Below are 23979 nucleotides of genomic sequence, written 5' to 3'. Positions count from 1 at the left end.
GGAAGAGGATGCAGTAGAAGGAAGATTGAAGGAGAGCTGTGTGTCGTCTGCATAACACTGGAAGTGTGGAGACAGGGAGGAGATCAGGTGGGCCAAAGGTACAATGTAGACGTTGAAAAGCCAAGGTGAAAGGATAGTGCCTTGGTGGACACCGCGGGTGGAGAGAGTGATCGGGGAAAGGAAAGGGCCCAGTTGAACCTTGGACTGTCAGAGAGGAAGGAGGTCAACCAGTCCAGTGCAAGGCCTGTGATGTCAGTGGTGTCATAGAGGTTATTAGTCCTGGTGGCATGATTGACCATGCTGAAGGCTGATGAAAGATCCAGAAGGATATCAAAGGAAGGAGACTGGGAATCAAGATTTAAGATCAAGTTTTAACAGGTGTTCAGTAGAACAGTTTCAGTGCCTCTGGCTGCTCTAAAGCTAGACTGGTAGTCATGGAGAGAACTGACCGATTCAGTGTGTCGGATCAGTTGGGTGATGGTAAGCTCCTCCAGGAGTTTTCCCAGGAAGGAGGTAGTGTATATAGGGTGATAGTTAGCAGGTCAAGAGTAGTCGTAAGAGGGCTTTTTGAGTAGAGGATGCATGTGGAGTGCAGCCCCTGGCACATTGCGGCAGGGCACATGTCCCTACCACTGAAAAGGAGTGGTATGAGGGTGATACTACACCATGCTTCAGCCCGGCTCAGCCACAAAGCCCACACAGTCCACCAACACTGCCTGAGACCAACATGCATACAATACGCCCAAGGCTGGATGCCATTGAGAGACAACAGCCGGACATCCACTCACTTGCAGGCTAGCAGCTGCAAGAAATGCAGGTGATGCGGGACTGCCTGCAGGAATGCACCTGCAGGATTGCATGCTGACTCAGCCATGCCACTGCAGTCATGGTAACACTGGGGCAATGAGTGTCTGAGCACGATTCTTCCTTGGCTGCATCAGGCCATTCAGGTCACCCTACAGTGTATCCGGGCCCAGGGGTCTGAGCCATCCACTTCTGCTTCCCCCACACAGCGCTCCTTGCCAAGCACCCCCACCATTCTCTGTGCCACCTCACCTCCAATGAGCAGGAGCACAGCCAAAAGGGACAGGAAATTACATTTTGACATGGCAGTAGTGATTTTGAGGGTGGGCATTTTGGGGAAGGTGTTCTGAGGGTGGATGTTTTGGGGATGTTAGTTACACGTTTCAGATTGCAAGAATAAAAACAAATCACTTAAAGCAATGATGGGACATTCCTTATTGAGTGCAAGTGTTTAATGAGCGCAGTTAAGTTTCACTTTTCAAAGGTGCAAGTGGCGTGCTATTTGGTGGCCTCTTCTGAAGAAGTTCTCAATGGGTTCCTGGTGAGCCAGTCACCCATGCCTGGCCTCTACAAGCTCAGTGCACGTGTATGTGGCACCAGCAGCCATTGCATCATCCTCCTCTGTGGATGTGCCAGATGCATATGTGTGCAACATAGCACATGCCAGGGCTATCTGGCCCACATTTTCTGGACTTAACATGCGCGCACACCCAGTCAGGGCTAGACATCGAAAGTGGGCCTTCATCAGGCCAAAGGAGCATGCTCAATTGTTGCATTCTGGTACCTGTAGTCCATTGTGTGGGGCCGGCCTATTGGGAAGCATGTCTTGGCCATTCACTGATGAATTGTGGGTCATGCCCTACTCATGTGGGTTGCTGCCTGTAATGTGCTAGGTGTGTGTATGGGTACTGCATACATGGAGCATTCTTAGGAATGCAATCTCGAGATGTGTGGCCCCCTTACTGTGTGTCACCTGTACAGCAAGTTTAGTGTGATGGTACATGAACACACCCAATATCCATGTCCTTTATTTATTTATTTTAGCGTTTGCTATACGCCCAAACCCGGATGTATCACGGCATATGTTACACAGTGCATGATTTATCTGGTTACAGGGTAAGAGACATACATTTTAAGCATTATAGTTAGGGCCTCTGTGCCCCTGCATATAAGCTGGCAGAGTGCCATTCTGCAGGACCATGGCATCATGGGTTGATCCGGGGAACCAGGCACAGCAGTGGGTGATCGTGAGGTCGGCATCACAGGTGACCTGGACATTAAGTGAATGGAACTGCTTCCAGTTCCAGTAGACTTCCTCCGAGGCCTGAGGTGCCACCAGCTCTACATGCATGCAAACCCGGGCTGCCACCACAGTAGGCATGCATGCAATGGCATAAAATCTTGCCTACGTGGTGTTCACCTGTGCCAGGGTAATGGGGAGTGCAATGTGCTGTCCCACATGGCGCAGGAGTGGGTCCAGCACCTGACCCATCATTTTGGAGAATGCAGGCTGCTAAATGTCATACGGCTGGCTCACAGTTTGCTGGAACGTGCCCGTGCCAAGAAAGTGCAGGCCCAATACCAGCTTTGTTAGCAATGGTATGGCTGTCCTGATGCCGATCCTGCTCCCTATGTCTTCCTGGATGAGGAAGAGGAGATCTGCAATGATCTCCCTTTCGAGGCAGTACAAGATGAGGATTTGCATGTCGGTGAGGGTGCATGGTGTGTATGGGTGTACACCTAGCGTGGCATCTCCTCCTCACAATCCTCCTCCTCCTCCTCTCCACTGCCTCTTGTTCTCTGTGGTAGTCCTGCAGCCTCTGCAGTTCCATGTTGGCCTGGAGCACCTGCATAACAATGCTGACTGCAATGTGGTGTCTGTAACACAATGGGTGTTTTCTCTTTTTTAGACATATAGAAGGTCAGACTTACATTCCTACGGTGTATTCAAAATACATATTAACACTCAATCACGGTCTATGGAGAAGTTATTCTAATGTACCTATTACATATGTATACTCAGTACACCATATACTTTTAACAACACTTACTAGGGGGCCATCGCTCAAATGAGGGATATGGCACCTCTAGTGCAGAGGAAGGAATGACGGTGACTAATTCCAATTCTTACAAAAACAAAACAAAATTATTAAAAATCAGGCTTAGTGTTTTAATAACAACAATTAGAAAAAGCAATTAGAAAAAATGGGGCATTTTACATTAGATAATGCCCGGTTCTAGAATTTTTTAGGGCTTTCTATGCATAACGTTGTGTACTGTTTTATTTAATTAAACAGCGTGATGCTAGCGCCTAGAAAAATCTCACACCTATTACTGATATAACACACTTAAGGATCCTTAACAATAAGGTCCTTACGTACATATAAACTTGATAAAACAGACCTACAACTCAGGTCACTTTAAATTCTTTTAGACTATGTCAGATTGCTTTATAACATAGATCATAAAAAGACCAGCTCATACTATGATAAGGTCGACCGGTTTCATAACCACACTTGTTTAGGTCATCTTCTTCAGGACGTATGTTTCAAGAGGGGGTGACTCCCTGATGAATTTGGAGCCATGTTTACTCCTACCCCGACATATAACTCTTTTTCTGGCAAACCACTTCCTCAAACATCGGCAAAGACTTAACCGTTTACTACCAGAACTGTACTATCCTAACCATTGACTTTGCCCCAGGCTTATTGCATTGAATTGCTGGTTGTAGTGAACTGAAACTATTTGCCCAGCCTATGAAAGTAATTGTGCTTTAAATTGTGTCAACCTTGTCTTTCTACGCCTTTTGAAAATGAGGTGCCATTTTGCTCCCACTTCAGAGGAGCTTAACTTGTTCAGAAACGTATTGGTTGTGTACTGTAGTATATTAGTGTGTGATATTGAGCTGTTTTCTTACTAGTGGAATGTTTTCCAAATGATTGTGTAAATAAATGTATATTCTTTTACCAAGAAACCTTGAATAGTGTTTGTTTGAACTACTGTGATTGCAAGTCCTTTGTGTAACATCTTGTACTGCTCACATTACTCTTGAGAAACATCTGGCTGCTCAGCCACTGCTACCACATAACTGTGTAGTACAGACTTGTACCAAAGGTGAGATTGTGCTTGCACCTGTAGCCTTAATTGTGTATAGTGTTCCAAAAATTCTGCCTAACACGGGCATAGGAAGTGTGAGTGACCTATGAAATTGCAAGATGGTGGAATGCTTCCCTGGAATGTACTTCTCTCCTGGGCAACTGTAAGCCCACCAATTCTTCGGTCTACCCTGAATTAAATATACTCCAGCAATTACCATCCTAGAGTTTGTGTCTTTTGGCCGGCAGAGCCTGTCTTTTAAAACACGTGTCCCCTTCCAGCGCTCTTGGGGTAGATCCTGTTCTCCTGAAAGGTGACAAACTTTCCCAGAGAGAACAAAGTGGGTTCTAGGACTACAACCAAATGGATTGTTTTGGCTGGAACTCAGTACCGACAGCTAATACATACCAGGCCTGTCAGATGAAAGGCCGACAATAAAACAACATCAAAGGTTTAGGTCGGTATAACTGTAGCTTTTTAATATGCCACCATATCAAACCAAATTGGATTTTATGTTTAATTTAATCAATCTGCCACTTGGCCTATCAGTGGGACAGTTATATTGGAAACTTCCTGGTTCCTTTCAAAGGGATTCCTCACCATTAGAGTGACTTTGATTCTATGCATGCTAGCTAGAAATCCTTTGGAAGACATCTTCCTAAAGTAGTCTTGAATGTTCCCTCTAAATTATTGATATCTAATTTTGTAGCACACTTGGCATCCACAATCGGGTTTATACACTTTAGTGAAGAAAAACCCGCGTGGACCTTTTGAAAGAGGTATTCAAGTGCTGCTAAATATTAACCTAACTTTGTCAGAATGTTTGCAATTCCACACCACACTTTCCTTCACCCTATAATACTTTATTAATAAGGTCAGGTGGCAATAGACAGTTGTATGATGTGAAAGGATTTCCTTACGGCCAGTTTAAAAGGAAAATGACATGAGAAACTGCTATTCAGTAGTTGCCTATTTCTGGCTGTGCATTAGGTTATGTTATGTTTTTGCGTGGCTTAACCAGCTGCTGAAAAGCTAATTGTTCTGATGCCCAGCAGAAAGTGTGCATGTGCTGTCTTCATGTGGGTAAGATCTATTGTACATCCAATCGCCAGCAGTCCCATCTGAGTACAAAACAGTTTAGCAGACTGGACTTTCGTAGCAGAATCTATTTACTAGTTCACCTAAAATGAAAATAATTGGGCAGATTATGCCTAGCAGATGGAAATCTATCACAAGCCCCCTCATAACATGCTGGAACATTTTTACAGAACATGTCACCCATGTTCATTTTGTATATTCTTTTCAAATGCTTTTTCATTGTAAAGCTTACCATCAGATGGTGCACTGACCTGTCTTTGATGTGGTGCAATATGCCCAGGAATTGTCCGGTGCTGGTGTTTCCATACCTCTTTCTAATGAAAGCCTCTTCATTTGGGTCTATTAGCATGTCAATACATTGATCCAACCTCTTTTAGTAATCAGCTTCAATGGTTAATTAGCAGAAACAGCCTCTAAATCGTGCATTCAAGAGCGTGCCTTCTAGTTTAACGATCAGCGTCTTCTGGATCCCCATCACTGTCTGTGGAACACACTTTCCAAGCCTTCATTGAAAATTTCCATTCACGGGGGCATTGGCCCCTCTTTATAGTCCTTGTAAAAACAGTCTGTGACTCCGTTGGGTCCCATTTTGTACATCCTGTTCAAAGTTTTCCCCTACCCATCTAGTATTTTTACAGTCAAGAATTGTTTGTCTGAGTCTGCAACATGAGGTGAATTCATTTGGTCCATGAGATAAGGCTGCACAGGCTTTCTTTCCATCCCAGTACAGCTGCACGTAGAATGCTTTGGATATCTTGATTATTTGCTTTGTGTCCATCACTTGCCTTTCTCTGTACTTGGTGTCAGGGAGACATTTCTGATATTCCAGTTTTTTGAGTTTCTGTGCTAGTAATTTGCCAGACCTCGATCCTGCCTCCCAGTACCTTTGCTTAGTTCTGAACAATGCCAGCCCTACCCAATCAAGTATTATTGATTCCGTTTGTATTTTGCTGCTTCTAATTTTCTCCATGTTTTGAAGGAAAGCCTGATTCTTACTGGGGAGGAAACATGGGTGATAATATCACTACTCGTCTAAGCTCTTTAAACATATGCTTGGTAATGCTGTGGCTTGTTTGCCTATCACAAGTGGTGCAATCCATGGGTCACCATCCCTCTCAACCACCAGTCAGTTAATGTAGAAAAGCATGGAGTATCAATTCCTCCGTTTTCTACAATTAGTACACCCATGTTCCCCCGTGAAAGGAGCCTGCGAGAGTACCTTGCTAACCTCGTATGACCACCTGTTCACATACAGCCCTTTGTCCACCATCTTATTTCATCAGTAATGTACCATCCTAAGGCCCATTTTGTTCCCTGCTTGATTTATTTTGATTCAGATGTCATACATGTATATCCCCTTCTTCACTTTCCCTGTGCAAGTGTCTCCTCTTCTGTTCCTAACCTCGTACCGTCCCGCCTCCCAACTATTCATCGTCCTCCCATGCCCTTCCATTCAACCCTGGCATTCCCCCAATTAAGACTCTTTAATCCGAAATGGATATTTGGTGGTGATACTCTGGCCTGCAAGATCTTTGGTATATGATGCATATGCAGTGCTTCACGTCAGTCACTAGTGATTGCTCACAGAGTATATTTCCAAGATGTTGAGTTGTGTACTGTAAGTAGTGAGAGCTCAGATTATAGGATACATGTCTTTCCAGCTCGTTTAGCTACAGTTGCCATAACTTTCAATGCCAATTTGCTGATAGGTTCCTTGTAGGTAACCATATCTGCTCCAGACTCTTCAGGTTGCCCAGAACCTGAAGCACATTAGGGTAATCGATGCTTACACTGAATACTTTTGATATGGGAAGTGACTGGCACGTGCAAGATTTATTCAATGTCATAAATGCCAGTATCATGTGTCTAAATTGAAAAGGAACAGTACATTGCTAATACAATGAATGCATTTTTTTCCCTAGGTATGACAGACAGAAACTAACTTTAAAGGAAATCCATAATTGCCAATATATTGCATGTATGAATCCAACTGCTGGCAGTTTTACTATCAATCCACGACTACAGGTAAGTGTTGTGATATATTGAGCCACGTTATTTCAGAACTGTAAAACAATACTATTGATCGTGACATGGGCTTCATGATAAAAAACAAATACCTCCTGAAAGAAGCCTATATTGCAATCTGAGTAATTTTAAACCCATTCCTACACAAAATGGAGACCTGGTGCCAGATGCATTTTGTTCTTTCATATTGCCCATGTTGATTTTCGTTTCGTAAGGGGGGTTGGTACCTAGTTGTGGGTAATAGGCTTATTTTTTGTTGTTGTTTGCTTGTGTTTCTATACTGCTTTATGCCAAAGTGAGTTACAAAATTAGTGGTATGGTACAATATTAGGAATTATGGTAATAGAGAACACGGGACAGAGAAGAAGAAAAAAGGCCAAAGAAATCCATCAAGATAGAAAGTATATGAAAACTGTCCAACATGATTGTCTTGTAAAATATTAAATATAATTCTGCAAAACATACAGGCCACACAAATTCCCTATAAGATTCGAAATTTAGGGTAGGGGTCAATGTCTGCATCTATAAAAAAAGTAAAGACCCAATTAATGCCTTCTTAAAAGGTGAAGCAGCTTCAGGTATCCACCATCACTAAGTCAACCAAGCCCCTGTAAGCCACTAACAGGGGCAAAATCACCTCCCACAGACTCAGTCTTGGGTGCACGGGACATGTGGCCATTGATCACATTCAGACCTATCAGTTTACAATCAGGATGCAAGGTTCTTGATATAAGGCCACATGGTTTTCACCTTTCGGGCCCCTTTCTCCAATGGGAGCATCTGCACAATGCTAACTCTGTTGCATGCTCTAGTCATGGCACAGTGCCACATGCAGGGCAAGATGGTATCCTCTTATCCAGGTCCTGTGCCCAGGATGGCTACCCCAGCACTACCACCATCACTACGCACTGAAAAACAAGAGTACAGGAAAGAAAGTGCCCCTGCAATCCTCTAGCCATCAGCAACAGATCCAGACTGTCCACAGACCCATCAACTATGGACAAGGCTGTTCCCATTGCTGTGCAACCTCCTCCTCAACCGGGTCCAGCAGCTCCTCGCCCACCATGATCACATGGTTTCCTTGAACTCTTCAGCTGCATGTTTTCACATATAGCACAGAAAACACTCAGAGTCTCAGGAGTGGGTCAAGGGTTGTTATGAAATTATTTGTGGGGTCTGTTGCCATCCCTCTCTCTCACCTGCTCACTAACCCAGGTGTCCATAACCCCTGCTTAAGTGCTAGATATTGTTGACCCATACTGTCTAATAGATGTCTTAATATGTTGATGTTTTCCCTAAAAGCAGGCCTTCTATCTCCCTCATGGAAATCCTAACTTGCCCTACTCTCAACTGATGTTAGTGGTCTGATGGAAATGTAGGAGTCTACCTTATAGCTGTTCTGTAGGATTCACCGGATTCTGCTCATTTCCACTCTTACCTCTCTCTTCTATTCTACCACCTCCCGTGTCTCCTCCCCACCAACATTCTCTCCCTTTGCTGCTTCTATCTCCTGCCTCGTCCTTTGATATTAATATCTTCCTCACTCGCTAACTCTTCTACTACTACTACTTCTTCCTCACACTATTACTACTCCTCCCTTCCTGCTACTACTGGCCCACCTTGCTCTACTGTCACTACTTTTCCTCTTAATACATCTACTCCCACTCTGCCAACTCTCATTTTCCCACTTCTCCCACTCCTCCTCACACTATCACTCCTCCCGCTCTAGTTTCACTCAGTACCAGCTTCCTCACATTCACACCTAACACTGTTTTTTTCTACCCATACTCATGCACTCACACTACAGAACCACTAACAGTCCTAAGCCCATGCCTCACCGGCTCCAAAAGTTCTGCACAATCCGTCACTCCCTCCTTCCTCCTGCTTGTCTCTAGATCGGTATCTGCCTCCTCCTCTGATCTCACCTGATTCACCCACCCTTCCTGTTTGTTGTCCCCTTCTTAAATATCCCTCCCTATGCAGTCTGCTTGTTTCCTTCCCCTCACCGGGCATATATTTGCAAGAAAAGGCTTCAAAGCTGATATTAGCACCACTCAATTTCTCCATGTGTGCTTGCCGCCCTGGAGATCTGGCAGTGCTGGAAGATGGAGTTCAAAGTGTATTTTCAGGGTTGTGTTCTGAGTGACCCTGCGGCTAAATCTGGGAACCTTTCCCGTTTCAAGTCCGTGAGGGCCTAGAGGATTGGGACTATTGGCAAGCCGGTCCTGTGTGTTTCCCAGCCACTTTGGGCGGATGCAGGGCTACACTGAGTCTCTGCCCGGCTGGAGACGGCCTCTCTCTCTCTATCTCGCCACTCGGCCATGGTGATGAAGTCTCTGTGGCATTGGAGTTCTGGTAATGCGGGCAGCCATTGCTGAACTTCCTGGCTTTTTTCTTTGTCTCTCAATGTTTGCTGACTGCTCTTCCTTTTCTGTGTGCCTCTAAGGCGGAAAGAGAACACTGGCTAACATATGTATTCAGAGGCAAGGATGGAGAAACTTTTTTGCACAGAAACAAGTGCCCAGGGGGTCATGAATTGAGTCGCTCTCTGCTGCCACCATCCACCTCGGGGATAGTGGCTCTAGCAACACCCATGGTAGACACCCCACCCCATCTGAGAGGGGAACCTGAACCCTTTTGACAAGACCCAATTTTGGGCCTTGTCTCATACCTTGACCCTTTCTTCTGAGTTCTCCTCCTCTAGCTCCTATCCCTGCGTACAGTCTACCTTGGGTAATTGGCAAAGACATTGGTCTGCTTTTCCCCTGCCCTGTGTTCCACTGTGAATGAAAATGGCTGCAAGGCCAGGAACAAAATTATAATCCATGGGTTTGTCCATCCAAACTAACAGTTCATGATCCCTTAACTAACTTAAACCTCCTGCCGGCTAGATCGTAATGGAGGCTACACATGCCATACTTGATTTCTAGAGCCACTGGTTCAACTATCAGAAAGTTTTGGTGTTGCAACCTCCGGCTGATTCAAATGATGGGCTTCTCCTCCCTGTTTTAAACCTGGGACAATATAGCTTCTAAACTGATAGTGGAGGCATCTGTTTGTAGGTGGTTGACATGATTTCTGTTCTTCTCTGTCACTTATAAGAACATTGGTGGTCCTATTTTTACCTACTCATTAAGGGGCGGCTAAATCAGAAAATTGGGGTCTGAATCACTGGCAATAGGCTGCCAGACCTAAAACAGCACAAATGTCTTTCTTCATGATTGGTCTCTGAACCAACTGCCCTGCTTCCACCTTGATGATCAGTGGAAACACCTTTGTATTCCCCACCTGGAATCCCAAGTAGTTTACTGTTAACTGCATCAGGTAGTGTTTGTCGGATTTGTCTGTTAGGCTACCCTTTCTGAGTTGAATTAGGCTAAACTTCCCACTCTTCCCTTAGAATGTCCAGCACATCCATAGGATTCCAATCGTATACTAGCGTATACAATCGTATACTAGCTCAAACGAGGAAAATCCAATGGAAGAACGGGGTGTCTTCCGGATGGTAAACAGGGCCCAGTGTACCAATCCATCTCAGTTCCTCCCATCTTTAAATAGTTTTTGGAGCATCTTCTTAAGGGTCTTCTTAAACCTTTCTCAGTTCTTTTTTTAGCATTGTGGTCACACGCGCAAGCTGTTTTTGATTTGGAGGAAAGGATTCTCTTTCTTAAGATTAGACCTTCCCAGCAAGTACTCCACTTTGTCAGATCAAGAATTTGAATACTGCTGACATTAGTGTCTGGAATGACAGAACAGGCCCTGATGATGGACTTCTAGTCTGAAATGCTTCGGCTACTAACTCTGCCACTTTGGCATTGAAGATGGCACTATGCACTCTATTAAAGATTGTCCCAATGAAGACATAAACAAATGATTGTGTGATTTTGTTATAATATCTATCAGTAGTATTTTTTACGAAAGGGTGTTTCCAGATCTGGTGTTTGACATCATCAGATTCATTTTACAAAATCCTTACACCAGGCCAACTGTCTGAGGATGACAAAATGAGGTACAAGGACTTTGCACCTTCATTAGCTTTTTCATTTCTCCCATGGGCCGGGACATAAAGCTACTTCCTTGATCTGTCAGTAGCTCTGGGGGAAGCTCACCAGAGTGAAAAGGGTACCAGGATGTTTGGAATGCCTTTGGTTGTATTGCTGCTTATTGGAAATCTCTCTTGATATGTGTGCATAGTAAACAATTACTAGGATATAGTTGATCCCAGAGTTTGAGAGTTCTATGGCTCCGCCAATATGGTGGAAAGGGATTTCAATGATGGGTAGAGGTTGCAGAGGGGCCTGGGGCACATCATCCAGGGACATTTTCTGGGTGAAAGGACAGCAGGAACAGAATTGACTCACTTCGACATACACCCCAGGCCAGGAGAATTGAGACAACAGGGCTTTCTGTGTCTACTCGAAGCCCAAATGTCTGGCAGTTAGATTAGAGTGGATGAACCCAATACTGCCTTTCTAAACTAGGCACAAGCAACTGTCGATAGTTACTACCATCTCCTCTGGGAATGGTGCTCATGCTATATATCAGACCTCCTTTCTGCAAATCCTCTGAAACCAAGTTCATCCTGGCCTCTTCCAAGAGGGGATCAATTCTCTGGGCCGTCCTAAATTCCACAGACACTGGGTTTGGAAGGTTGGCTGGGGCTTTTCCACTCCTTGGGCTTCTGTCATCTCCCCAATCCCCACGTAACCATGTCTGTGGAATTCAATGTCTCTACCTCTTCCAGTGCTGGTATCAGAATCTTCTCACATATCGGATGGGCCATCACTTGTCCTGGTTTCAGGATGAATACCCCTCTTTCTAGGTTCAGCAGGAGTACCTTAACATCTCATAGAAAATATTGGTTAATCACTCATGCTTCCACTCCATTGAATGCTTTGAGGCCAATCTAAGATTTTGAGATATTCTTCCATAGGTTCTTTCAGTACTAACATCTTCAAAAGGGTCAGAACCTAAGGTGGAATTATTGTATCTTCATCTGCATACACTTCACACCCAGTGCCTCTGACACAGGAAGGTAGTCACTCCGTGATGTTTAGGTTCAATACTCTCATCATGTTAGGATCATGGGTGACCTCTGTATTGGGTTCTACCTGTATCCCACTTGTGACCTCATGTGTGTCATGATTCCTGCCCCTCATGTCCCCAGCCTTCCAAGATGTCAGGCTGGAGCCAGGCCACGATCACCTACATGGCCCTCAAGGGCCTCTCCATCCCTCCAAAGACCCACTTGGAGTCAGACTTGTCGCTTGTGGCACCAGACACACTCATTCCCATAGGATAACATTGGGGATTGGACTTGTAGTGCTCTCACTCACCTTCAGCGCTACTCATCTCAGCAGCACGTCGCCATCCCCGGACGCCGGCCATCATCTAAGGAAGGAAAGGAACAAAGTTAGAGAACTGTTCAAAAGACTCATTATACTTACCTGTCGGACTCTTGCCAGTGAAGTAACTAGGCAGCAACGAGCCTGCATCAATCAACAAGTCCCTGTGCTGAAAGCAGGACAGAGAGCAAACTTTCCAAGAAAACAAGGTGAGCTGTAGATCAAAGGAAAAGGTTGGACCCTGGGAAGAAGGGGTTCAAGCACACAGAGACAATAGGGGTTAAACTCTACCAATCCTGTGTTTCAGGCCCAGTCTCCAGTCGAGTAGACTCCAGGGAATGGTTTGAGGTCGTAAGAGGTCAGAACAGGCTGAGTGACGTCCCCGTGGATACCAGGTGAGCGTTACAATGTGTCACTGATGGTTTAGAAAAGACTCAGAGTCTCAAGGATGGTTCAAGGGTTTTGATTAATATTTTTGTGAGGGGTCTCTCTTTCTCTAACCTCCCCACAAACATCCTCCCTATACCACTTGCCAGGAGCAACAGCTCCAGACTATCCGACTATGGACAAGCAAACTCCCACAGCTACAGCATCTTCCTCTCCAGCAGCTCTTCTCACACCATGATGTCATGATTTCATTGAACTCTTCTGCTGTGTGTTGTCACTGATAGCACAGAGAACACTCTGAGTCTCAAAGGCAGTTCAAGGATTTTTAAATCAAAATATTTGTGGGTCCAGTGGTCATCTCACTCGTTCACCTCCTCACTAACCCAGGTGTCTGTAGCCCTTGGTTAGTACTAAGGATTGTTGGCCCCTGCTGTCTAATATCTGTCATAATCTATTGATGTTTTCCCTAAAAGCAGGCTCTCTTTCTCACTCAGGGACGTACTTACTTTCCCTGCTCTCACCAGATGCGAGTGGTATAATGGGAAAGTGTGAGTGTGCCTACAATCTGCTCTGCAAGATTTACCTGATTGGAGCCAGGGTCACTCTCTCTCTCCTCACTCTGCCACAGTGATCAGGTCTCTGTGGTAATGGAGCTTGGTAATACAGGCAACCACTTCTGATCTTCTTGGCTTTTCTCTTCATCTCTCAATATTTACCAACTGCTTATCTCTTTTTTTTCTTTCATTCATCAAGTGGTACATTACATTAAAAGCAAAACGTTGAGTGCAGGTTATCAAGATGGCAAACAGAATCTAAAAGACAATAACATTTCATCAAAGGCAAGCATCAAATACATTAAATAAAGGAAGAAAGGAAGAGAAGAAGAGAGAAAGAAAAGAAAGAGAAAAAAAACATTAAGCGCATAGATAACAAAATAAGTTATATTCTTTAAGCATTAACCATATGTATCAAGAAATGATCCCCAAATGTCAGTAAATGTATCCATATTTCCGGACTGTTTGTAAATTGCCCTCTCATATGTGGAGCTAGTTAATAACTCATCCACCCAATCTTCAATACAAAAAGGAGGCCACAGACTTCCACCCCCTTAGAATCATTTATTTTGCCACCATACAAGCATGGAGTAGCCAAAACAACTGCTTTTCTCTTTTGTGGACTCTGAAATAGAAAGGGTAGACTTGTGAGCATATGCTTTCAGAGGCAAGGCTGGAGATATGGTTCTGCACAAAAATAAGTGGGCACAAGGGGAGCAGGAATTGGGTCCCTCTCTCCTGCCACCATCCTCCTCAGGGGTAGGTAACTCTGGCAACAGCCCTGGTAGGCCTCCCAAACCAGCTGAGAGGAGTTTCTGACCCCATTTTCGACAAGGCCCAATTATTGGCTTTGTCCCAGAGTGGAGCACCTTGTGGTGCATGTGGCTACCAAAGTTAACCATGTCTATCCAGGATGCCTGCAGTCTGCAAAGCAGAACAGATCTGCAAATTATATCTGCATCTTCTTGGTGACATTGGGAACATTGTAAGTCAGATATATCATTTAATCAATGTCTGCATTTTGGACACAATTTAAATGTTTTGCACTTGATATTATCCCTTAATGGATTTAATGAAAACATGTAAACAGATGTGATACGAACTGTGATATATATGGTATGCCTGCTTCCTTAGAGTTGTCCTTTTTCTCTATGTCCACCTGTTGCTTTTCATTAATTGATTCACATAGAATAGGTAGAGATAAACTATCAGTGGTCTCCCAGTATGGGGAAAGTAGTAGAGGAGGACAATGGCCATAACACATAAACTGCATTATCTAATCAAACTTAAGATCACCTTTCAATTCTTGGAGATTGGGAGGAGATACATATTCTTTTGATGTTCATCTTCATGTGGTCCAAACAGGAGAACTTTGGTGACCAGGAATAGAAGAAGGCCAGAGACAACAACAAGGAGCAATGCATAAGGATGTAGTTTTGCAGAAGGATACCGTTGTGCAGCAGGAGAATGCCAGAAATGCATGGTTGATAGAGGAGCACATAGCTCAGATTCCAAGAGAATCGCACACTGCTGGGGAGCTAAGAAAAGAGGACACTTATGTGATACCCATGGAATGTATGCAGACAGGATTGCGCAAGCTTTAAGTTGCTATCCTGATCGACCCGAAGTGAGGACTCAGAGAAGAAAAGCAAAGCATAGAAATGTTAGTACAGACTTGTGAACAAGTTTCAAGTCAGTGGCGGTTTGTCCAAAATGGAAGATGGATCGCTAACCCACCAGTGCCCTGGCCCATTATGGAAGAGCAGAGCCAGCTCAGTGTTAAACATTGAGCACTCCCTTGACTGTTCCTGGGCTGCAATAACTGTAAAAGCAAATGTGGTTTCTCACTGACTATTTATGTTCCCCAGCGTGCATGTCCAAAGGACCATGACAGGCAAGGGGTGTTTTGAATCCCCAGAATTGAATGGCTCATTGAGGGATGTAGGCTGGGAACCTGCACCACTAAATGTGTGTAGGAGTCACTCTTGCAAACCATGCACATTCAGACAGCCTGGGGCGGTGTGTTGGTAGTGCTCTGGCTCCTGTGAACATGTGCAGCAACCAGGAAATGCTCTTCTTTGCTTCCTCGTTCATGTTTATGTGGCATTAGAGCTGGAGGGCTTTTGTGTTCCTGGAAGACCGGTGTGCAGGGAGGAGCAGAGTCCAGAACAGGGCTAAAGGTAAAAATAATGTATTATGCATGCATGTGTGTATGAATGAATGAGTGAATGTATGATGCATGGGTGGGTGCTGGGTTCTTGGGTAAATGAGAGAGTTTACTGTGTATGGTTTTGCAGGTGAATGCTGTGTGAATGAGTGAGTGAATGTTGCTTGAAAGTGTATTTTGTGCACCTCTGTATTTGTGTCAGGTCTTGGTGCTGATTTTAGTGGAGGGATTGGGGAGAGGGTGGGAATAAAACAGCATCATGAAATTTTTTAAAGGCTGTCTGGTAAGGCAAGCATGATCAATGTTATTACACAGGCCAAAACAGGTATATTTTGGTGTAGCCAGTCTAGCTATAATTTCTAACTGTGGCATGGCACTATTTACTTGGAATTGTGATGAATTGGGAGATTCAGTCACTTCTCTTCAAGAGGGAGCCCTTCCATGTGAGGCTAGGGAGTTGAGCCCGCTATGTGATATTCCCCCTAGATGGCAAGGTAGATTTAGTCATCATAGAAGCTGGCTATGAGTAGTGAATAGAATGTGGGTGAAGCCGCCATTGTACAGAAACTGGACTTTGGTATCATGAATTTAGTAAGCCAGAACCCATGAAAAAGCAATGGAAAACTGTGTTGCAGCAAGAATATTTGGCTTGTGGAGGTGCATGATAAGGTTGTCTGGCCTAAAGTTAAGACTGAAGCAACCTATCTATTCTGGAAAGGAGCGAGCATCCAGAGGATGAACCTTCCCTTGTTAAGGTGCAAATAAATAACACCAAGGATGCCAGGTTTAATTAATTTACAGCTTTTAAAACCTACAAAATGGAACAAGTCATGGTCTCCTATCACGTGAGCCAAGGATGGAAATAGAGTTTGAACTTGAAGTCCCAGAAACGATAGCAAGTGTCCTCACTTCCGTGCATTCCCAAAGATGAGGTTACTCTGGGAGGCCAAATACAAATACAATTTCATGTCAGAAGACATGGGCAATGAGAGATGCTGGGTGGTGGGGTAGTTTCATGCCCTATCTCCTTGCACCTGTGTCTGGGCTTACATGCTGCTAAGTGAACCGGATGTTCCAGACATGGCACAAGCATGCAAGCCAATTATATCAAACATATAATGAAGGAATTTATAGACTGAAGACCAGTGAGAAAGAGTGTATCTAATGTTTCTGAAATGCCATGTTTTTTAGAGGCAGATAAAAGTTGTCTACCTGATAACAGGCAGCCAATAACGATCCTAGCTCCTATAGAAAAGTATATACTTAGATGTTTCCCTTAACCAATCCCGCTCCTCAGTAGGTGTTTCATTAGTGCCACATAGTATAATGTCACTCTGAGGTATTTTTTGTATAAAAAGTGTATCTTGTGTTAAGATCAGAGAGAGACAGAGCGTACGTCTGTTGATGTTCGTTGTAGCCTCCCTGTTTTAGATAATTGTTAATAAAATAGTACGTTGCGGTCTTGGTGAGTTGGTTCTGTTATTCGGTGTAATCCCATCCATTTCCATGTACACGTTCCTAAGGGCCATAAGCTCACGTGATAGCAGTGCGGATTGTTTCAAGATCCAAACCAGTTTTGCTCCAGTATTTTGGATGACCAGGCATCCTCCACCATTAGCTGGAAAACGCAGAACTTATTGAACAGGCTCATCAAGGCACTGCAACTCCCAGTGGTCATAGCGGTCGTAAAATGTGCAGCCCATACTAAACTAACAGACTTTATTTCTCGCAGGAACGAAGCCACAGATGTAGAAGCCAAAAGGGTTGCATATTCTTCAGATATTTTGAGTTTTGATACTGAAGATATTAAAGAAAATATAACTAGAACCATGCTAATACGAGAACGGTTTAATATGCTATCAATCACCCAATTAATAACGATTCAGGGAAGAGCACCACATGAAGAGCAGGTGCTATGGAAACAAAGGGTGTGTTCTTTATCCCCCACAGAAGCTTTATGTTGACAGGAATGCATGGGAAAGCCAGGGATGCCATCAACATTATTGAAGGTTGCGCTTGAGCAGCTGAATTACCCTGCACACATAACCAGAGAAAGTCTTATCATTCCCAATTTGTTGGAACACATTGCACAGTTCATGGTGAATTGAATCATCTGTCAAAGGTTTACTGCTGGGCATACACTAAGAACAATTAGAGGAGTAATACCTAGATTGAATGGTCAGATTCAACATTTACATATGTCGATATGCTGCAGACATATAATGGTTACCGATATTTATAATTGGTGGTGTGCCCCTTCTGTAGGTGGATCAAAGCAGGTGCATGTGCACACCCTGATGCCACTTGTGCTGCAAAGTTTTTAGTGCGCAAAGTTTTCCCAAGGTGGGGTGTGTGCAAAGTACTAAGATCTGCTAATGGGCCACATGTTGTCATAGAACTGTTCGAACAAATAGGGCTTCTATGAACAGGATATGTGAGAGACTCAACGGCTTCCTCAAAGAGAGGATTGCCAAAATTAAATTATCTTGCCTATGCCTAGCCTTATATGCCTTTCAGAATCAGCCAGGTTCTGACCACCACCTCACCCTGCACAAACACCTCTTACACCTCCATCTAGGGTCAGGAGTGATGCCCAGAGTGTAGAGAAGATTCTAGGTGAGGAAATGCATGATTATCTGACATGTATGACTACCAGTGTTTCTTTCATTTAAATTCAAGTCAAGAATCGCGGGGGAGGTCTAGGAACATGGAAGAAGACAATCTAGCAACTAATCCAAATGAACTATTGCCACACCAAAGTAATATGTTGAAGACCTGATTCTTATTAAAAACTTCACTAGAAAGTGGCACAAACCTAGGTTCAATGGTCCATTCATTGTTGAGGAGGTTTCCCCTTCTGCAGTTAAGGTATCAGGAAGACAAGCTTGGCTGCATATAAGTGACATGAAGATTTATAAAGGTGAGACCCTCCCTCCCACAGTTGCTGACCTAGAAGCAAGACAAGAAGATGAATTTCTCTCAATCGATGACCAAGAATGAGGACGATAAAGCACATATTTCCTTTGGACTGGAATTCAATGGACACTCCTTATATATTTTAGCAGGAAGTACAAAGACTTGTGGAAGAAGTCCAGAAGCTGAAATGAACTTTTAGAAATATCTTGGAGAAATTAATAATGCTTCAGTACTTTGCCTAAACATCAGTTCTTGATCAGAAATTTGAACAGTGATCAACATCCAGATTCATTTCATGGAGAATATCTGTTTTAATTAATAAGATACATGCTACCTGTTCGCACTAACACAAACAGTCTTGTGGTTGCTATTTTTGTGTTCATACTTCCATCTTACCCTGCCCTTGTTAGGAGAGATGCTGATATTCACACCTTTTTTCAAGATCCCAAAATCGGCCCAGTGATAAGAAGGCTCCTCATTGCTATAACTGAACTGATTGTACAGTTACAAATGTAAAAGAACAAATACTTGGTATACTAAATGATGAAATGAGGGAGATAACATGATTATAGAGAGAGCACAAGTTCAGCAAGTGTTGGTATTGCACAACAGATGGTTCTCCAAACTTCTATGCGTAATGTACATTTGCATGATAATTCTCTTTATCTTTTTGTATCTTACATTTCACAGGCTCTATTATCCTAATTGTCCCATTGAAGAAAGAGATCCTATGATTTTCCTACTATGAGTACAAACTATGATAATTTCTTTGATCTCTATGGGTATGTTAGATGACATAAAAGAGATGTGGAGGAAGATAATCAGGGGATAAATACCTATCTAGATATTTCAGCTCAACTGGGGAATAATATGTGGCATCAACACATAAAAAAGTTGGGGGAAAGAGCATCTGATGAGAATGTCTTTGCCTGAGCTCTCATCCTTATTCCATGAATACAGTAAAGACTTTCATTTCAAAGGAGGTGTCAGCATCCGATGCGAAATGCCTCAGCCATCTTGCAACATGTACTACTCGGGGACTATTCCAAGGGAGTTGGGCAACCCTCCGATAGAGAATAAGGCAGTCGTTCTCATACCAAGATGACTATATTAAGACTCCTCAAATGGAGAAGGAGCCTGGATGGACAGACAAGATGCGTGTGTATCCTGCTGCAGGGCAAGATAAGGTGATGGTTGAGGAAATGAAGAGAACAAATTGTTCTGATATGACGGAAAAAGCTTGGATGCCCGGAACGTTCACAGCTGCTAATCTATGGATGAGTGAGCATGAGCAAATGATGGGAAGATGGATTATGTCTTGTGCAGCACGTTTGTTGAGGAAGGAAGCAATATGAGGAGTACAGAAGGTGATGAATTTTCTTCAGTGTCTGAAGTCTTGGGCCAAGTACTCCAAAGAACTGACATGGGTGGAAGACGAATCAGGTCCGGTAGCTGTAGTCCCATTGGTTAATGCGACAATATGTTTCTGAAGTCATGGAAAAAATCACGTTGGATATAATAAAGGGTGTAAGACCACAACTGACGTTCCCGAAATGAGAAAAGGGACAGCTGTCCTAATGGATTGATATTGGGCCTGTGTATCCAGAGCATATATGAAATTGCCCAGGCATTGGGGTGGAGTGTGTTCCTTGGAGTTCGTCCATGTTCCAACATTAGTGAATCCTCAGAGCGATTGAAACATTGATGAATTCCCAAAGGTGGATGACCATTTGAGAAAAATAAGATCACTTGAACTCCGACGGATGAAAAGAGAGAATTATTATCCAAATCAATAAAAGCTTATGAAGCCATTCCTGAGGAACCCAAGTTGTTCAGCAAGACTGCTATGATAATGACATCTATATTTATGCCTGGACTTCAAAAAGCAGTGAATGCCAAATGGCTACGAATAACCAGGTGGGAGCTTCTGCAAACAATCAATGCTACTATAAAAGGATTCAATGCCACAAAAGAAGAGCTGAGGGCCATATGAATGATGATCTTCCAGAACAGGTATGACCTTGATATGATCACAGCAATGGAAGAAGGAGTTTGCGCCAATATCGGGCCATCATGTTGCACATTTAGACCCTCTCACGACGGTTAGAATGGGACCTTGTCATAGGCCATATCGATGTTGACAGACCTGCATACTAAGATGGAGGAAGAGACAGATGGCATTGAAGATGACAGTTGGTTCACATTCTTGTTTTCATGGATTCCTCATTGGTTGGCAAATTTATTCAAGGTTCTTGGAGCAATACTGGTGCTGATCATGTTTGAATTCTGTTGAATCAGGATAATAATTGCACGCTGTCAGAAAACAGCAAAGAAAGCAGTAGGAATGAAGATCATGATTGATTCCAAGAACGCAAGAAAATAGCAGCCTTTGTGTGGCAAACTACTTGATTCTAAGGACGAACCAGAAGCAACGGAGCTGACTGATGATGCTGTCAGAGAATACATAAAGGGTAGCATTGTAGCATCTGAAGGAACAAAGTTCTGGTATCCAAAGGATCATAAGAAATGCATGGGATGGTGGTTCTACTGTACTCTGAATGGACAATGTAATTATTATGTGGGCTAAAGACTCTGGGTAAGTCTCTCGTAACCAGGACTAATGTCTGGCAGAGGGACTCCCAGGACCCCCCTTGTTAATTTGCATATTTAAGTAACTTTGGGTCTCACCCTAAGTTACTAGGGGAATCCAGACGTGGACCCCTTGCTCACTATTCTTAGAGAGGCACAGATCCACCCTACTGATGAGGTCCAACCAGACCGAAACACGTGTCTGAGGTTTCTGTTGGTACTCTTGTTCAGAGGAGAATTGCCTGGCATTTCGGTGCTGGACTGCCCCAGGGCAGGACAAAGACTGATATGTTTGGGATATTTCTTCTCTGTGAAAGATAGTGAGCTAAAGACTCTGGGTAAGTCTCTCGTAACCAGGACTAATGTCTGGCAGAGGGACTCCCAGGACCCCCCCTTGTTAATTTGCATATTTAAGTAACTTTGTGTCTCACCCTAAGTTACTAGGGGAATCCAGACGTGGACCCCTTGCTCACTATTCTTAGAGAGGCACAGATCCACCCTACTGATGAGGTCCAACCAGACCGAAACACGTGTCTGGGGTTTCTGTTGGTACTCTTGTTCAGAGGAGAATTGCCTGGCATTTCGGTGCTGGACTGCCCCAGGGCAGGACAAAGACTGATATGTTTGGGATATTTCTTCTCTGTGAAAGATAGTGAGCTAAAGACTCTGGGTAAGTCTCTCGTAACCAGGACTAATGTCTGGCAGAGGGACTCCCAGGACCCCCCTTGTTAATTTGCATATTTAAGTAACTTTGGGTCTCACCCTAAGTTACTAGGGGAATCCAGACGTGGACCCCTTGCTCACTATTCTTAGAGAGGCACAGATCCACCCTACTGGTGAGATCCAACCAGACCGAAACACGTGTCTGGGGTTTCTGTTGGTACTCTGTCGGGGGGAAATTCTGCCGGGGTCGGCCGGGCCGTCCGTAGACCTCCGGGCAGGGAGGCCCCAACTCCTCCCGTATATCCCAAAAGAGATAGAGTATGAGACACACGCAAGAAGCAAGGTGACTCTGCTGTTTATTAGACAAAACGGCAGGGATGGGTCAAGGATCGTACGCGTCCGTCCTGACACACACACAATCGTGGGGCTCGCAGGCCCTTTTTACCTTAGTATGACGCGCTACTTGCGTCACCTTAGAAAGTTTAGCAAAAAACCTATTTCCACTCTGGATTGGTTACTCGAGTGGTAGGGTTAGTATAGCATACATATAGAGAACGGTGTTAGTGGTTGAGGGTTAGTCAGGTGATATACTTGGGCTGTCCCTTCAATTTGATACATGAAAATTGTTACATGAAGACCTCTGAGGATTGGTCAATGTTAATGGCGTCAGTGATAAGAGCCACATGTTCTGATTGGTCCACTCGCGAGCCTCCCAGTCTGGGACTATCGCTGTTCCCAGCTCGCGGTGCACCTGTCATTTGCAACAATGTTTTACTGTGGGTAGGTGTAAACAATGTGAGGATTTATTCATATGATGGGAGGTCAACTACTCCCACTGCTGCAGATGTCCAATGAGTCTTTTAATTGTATCTGCCTGTATCTTGAAACGTGGGATTCAGGCGTCTCCTTCCTCCTGGGCTTGGCATCCTGTCAGGTTTGGCGTTGTCACGTGAGGTGGGACCGTGTTTGAGGCAAAATTCAGCGCAATTAATATTGTTTTTCCCACTGTGTGCCTGGTTTATCTTGCAGGTGCGACCTTGGCGTCGGCTTGCGGCGTGCGAGATTGCAACATCGTGCCCTTGGCTTTGTGCTTTCGCCGGGCTCATTCTGCAGGGTCAGCAACCGAGCTCTTGCTCATTCAATGTTCATGGAAGCTTTTGCTTGCGGCCTACTTGGGCCTGGTGCATAGGTGGAACCGTTTGATGCAGAGCGCTTTAGGTTACGGTATCATATTGCTCTATCCTCAGTATCGTGTCAACGTTATATTCTTCATTATGGTACATGGTTCTTAGAAGAAGCGTGAGCAAGCCTTTTTAGATAAGTTCATTATGCGTCTTGTGTTTCTGCATTTTGAGAGCCTATGTGGAAAATAATAAAGATGCACGTCCGTGGGTGTGTCTGTCGCCTACGTCATAGCACTGAGTATGTTCTTTGTGTGGATTGGTGTGGGAGTGTCCGGTGTGCATGTTTGCACAGGTGTGCTGACCGTTGGCTAGGTCGTCATGGCATCTCTAACGACGTGTAGGTTTAGTCGAGTTGATCCATGCCGCAGGTGTCGGCATGGGCAGGGCGGGCTGCTGGGCAGGTAGGTGGGCACATCCGTATGTTCCTGTACCAGGGTATTTGGTTGTCTGGTAGATAGGCAAACTCCTCTCGTGGCGGGTGTCTAGGCCGTGATCCTCTAGGCCAAACGCGAGAGGGGAAGGGCGGGAGCCTGTTCTTCCATTCTCCCACTTCAACTCTTGTTCAGAGGAGAATTGCCTGGCATTTCGGTGCTGGACTGCCCCAGGGCAGGACAAAGACTGATATGTTTGGGATATTTCTTCTCTGTGAAAGATAGTGAGCTAAAGACTCTGGGTAAGTCTCTCGTAACCAGGACTAATGTCTGGCAGATGGACTCCCAGGACCCCCCTTGTTAATTTGCATATTTAAGTAACTTTGGGTCTCACCCTAAGTTACTAGGGGAATCCAGACGTGGACCCCTTGCTCACTATTCTTAGAGAGGCACAGATCCACCCTACTGATGAGGTCCAACCAGACCGAAACACGTGTCTGGGGTTTCTGTTGGTACTCTTGTTCAGAGGAGAATTGCCTGGCATTTCGGTGCTGGACTGCCCCAGGGCAGGACAAAGACTGATATGTTTGGGATATTTCTTCTCTGTGAAAGATAGTGAGCTAAAGACTCTGGGTAAGTCTCTCGTAATCAGGACTAATGTCTAATGACTCCCAGGACCCCCCTTGTTAATTTGCATTATTATGTGGGCTACATTGACCCACTGAACAGAATTTCCCCACATCACCAAGCTGTGCAACTGCAGTCGACAGCAAAATGGCT

At 44.3% G+C, this 23979-nt stretch overlaps 1 protein-coding gene across 1 annotated transcript in view; it reads left to right on the top strand.

Annotated features, from left to right (window-relative positions):
- Positions 1-23979, top strand: part of DNAH11 (dynein axonemal heavy chain 11) — a 4227155-nt gene that overhangs the window by 2563704 nt on the left and 1639472 nt on the right. The window contains exon 48 of the mRNA XM_069648254.1: positions 6921-7023. Within this exon, the coding sequence (XP_069504355.1) occupies positions 6921-7023 (103 nt within the window). The remainder of the gene's footprint in view (positions 1-6920; positions 7024-23979) is intronic.

This window comes from Ambystoma mexicanum, chromosome 2q (genome assembly GCF_040938575.1).
Source record: "Ambystoma mexicanum isolate Mex_15411 chromosome 2q, UKY_AmexF1_1, whole genome shotgun sequence".
Lineage (NCBI taxonomy): Eukaryota > Metazoa > Chordata > Amphibia > Caudata > Ambystomatidae > Ambystoma > Ambystoma mexicanum.
The sequence above is the reverse complement of the archived record's forward strand: the minus strand, read 5'-3'. Positions and strand labels throughout refer to the sequence as shown.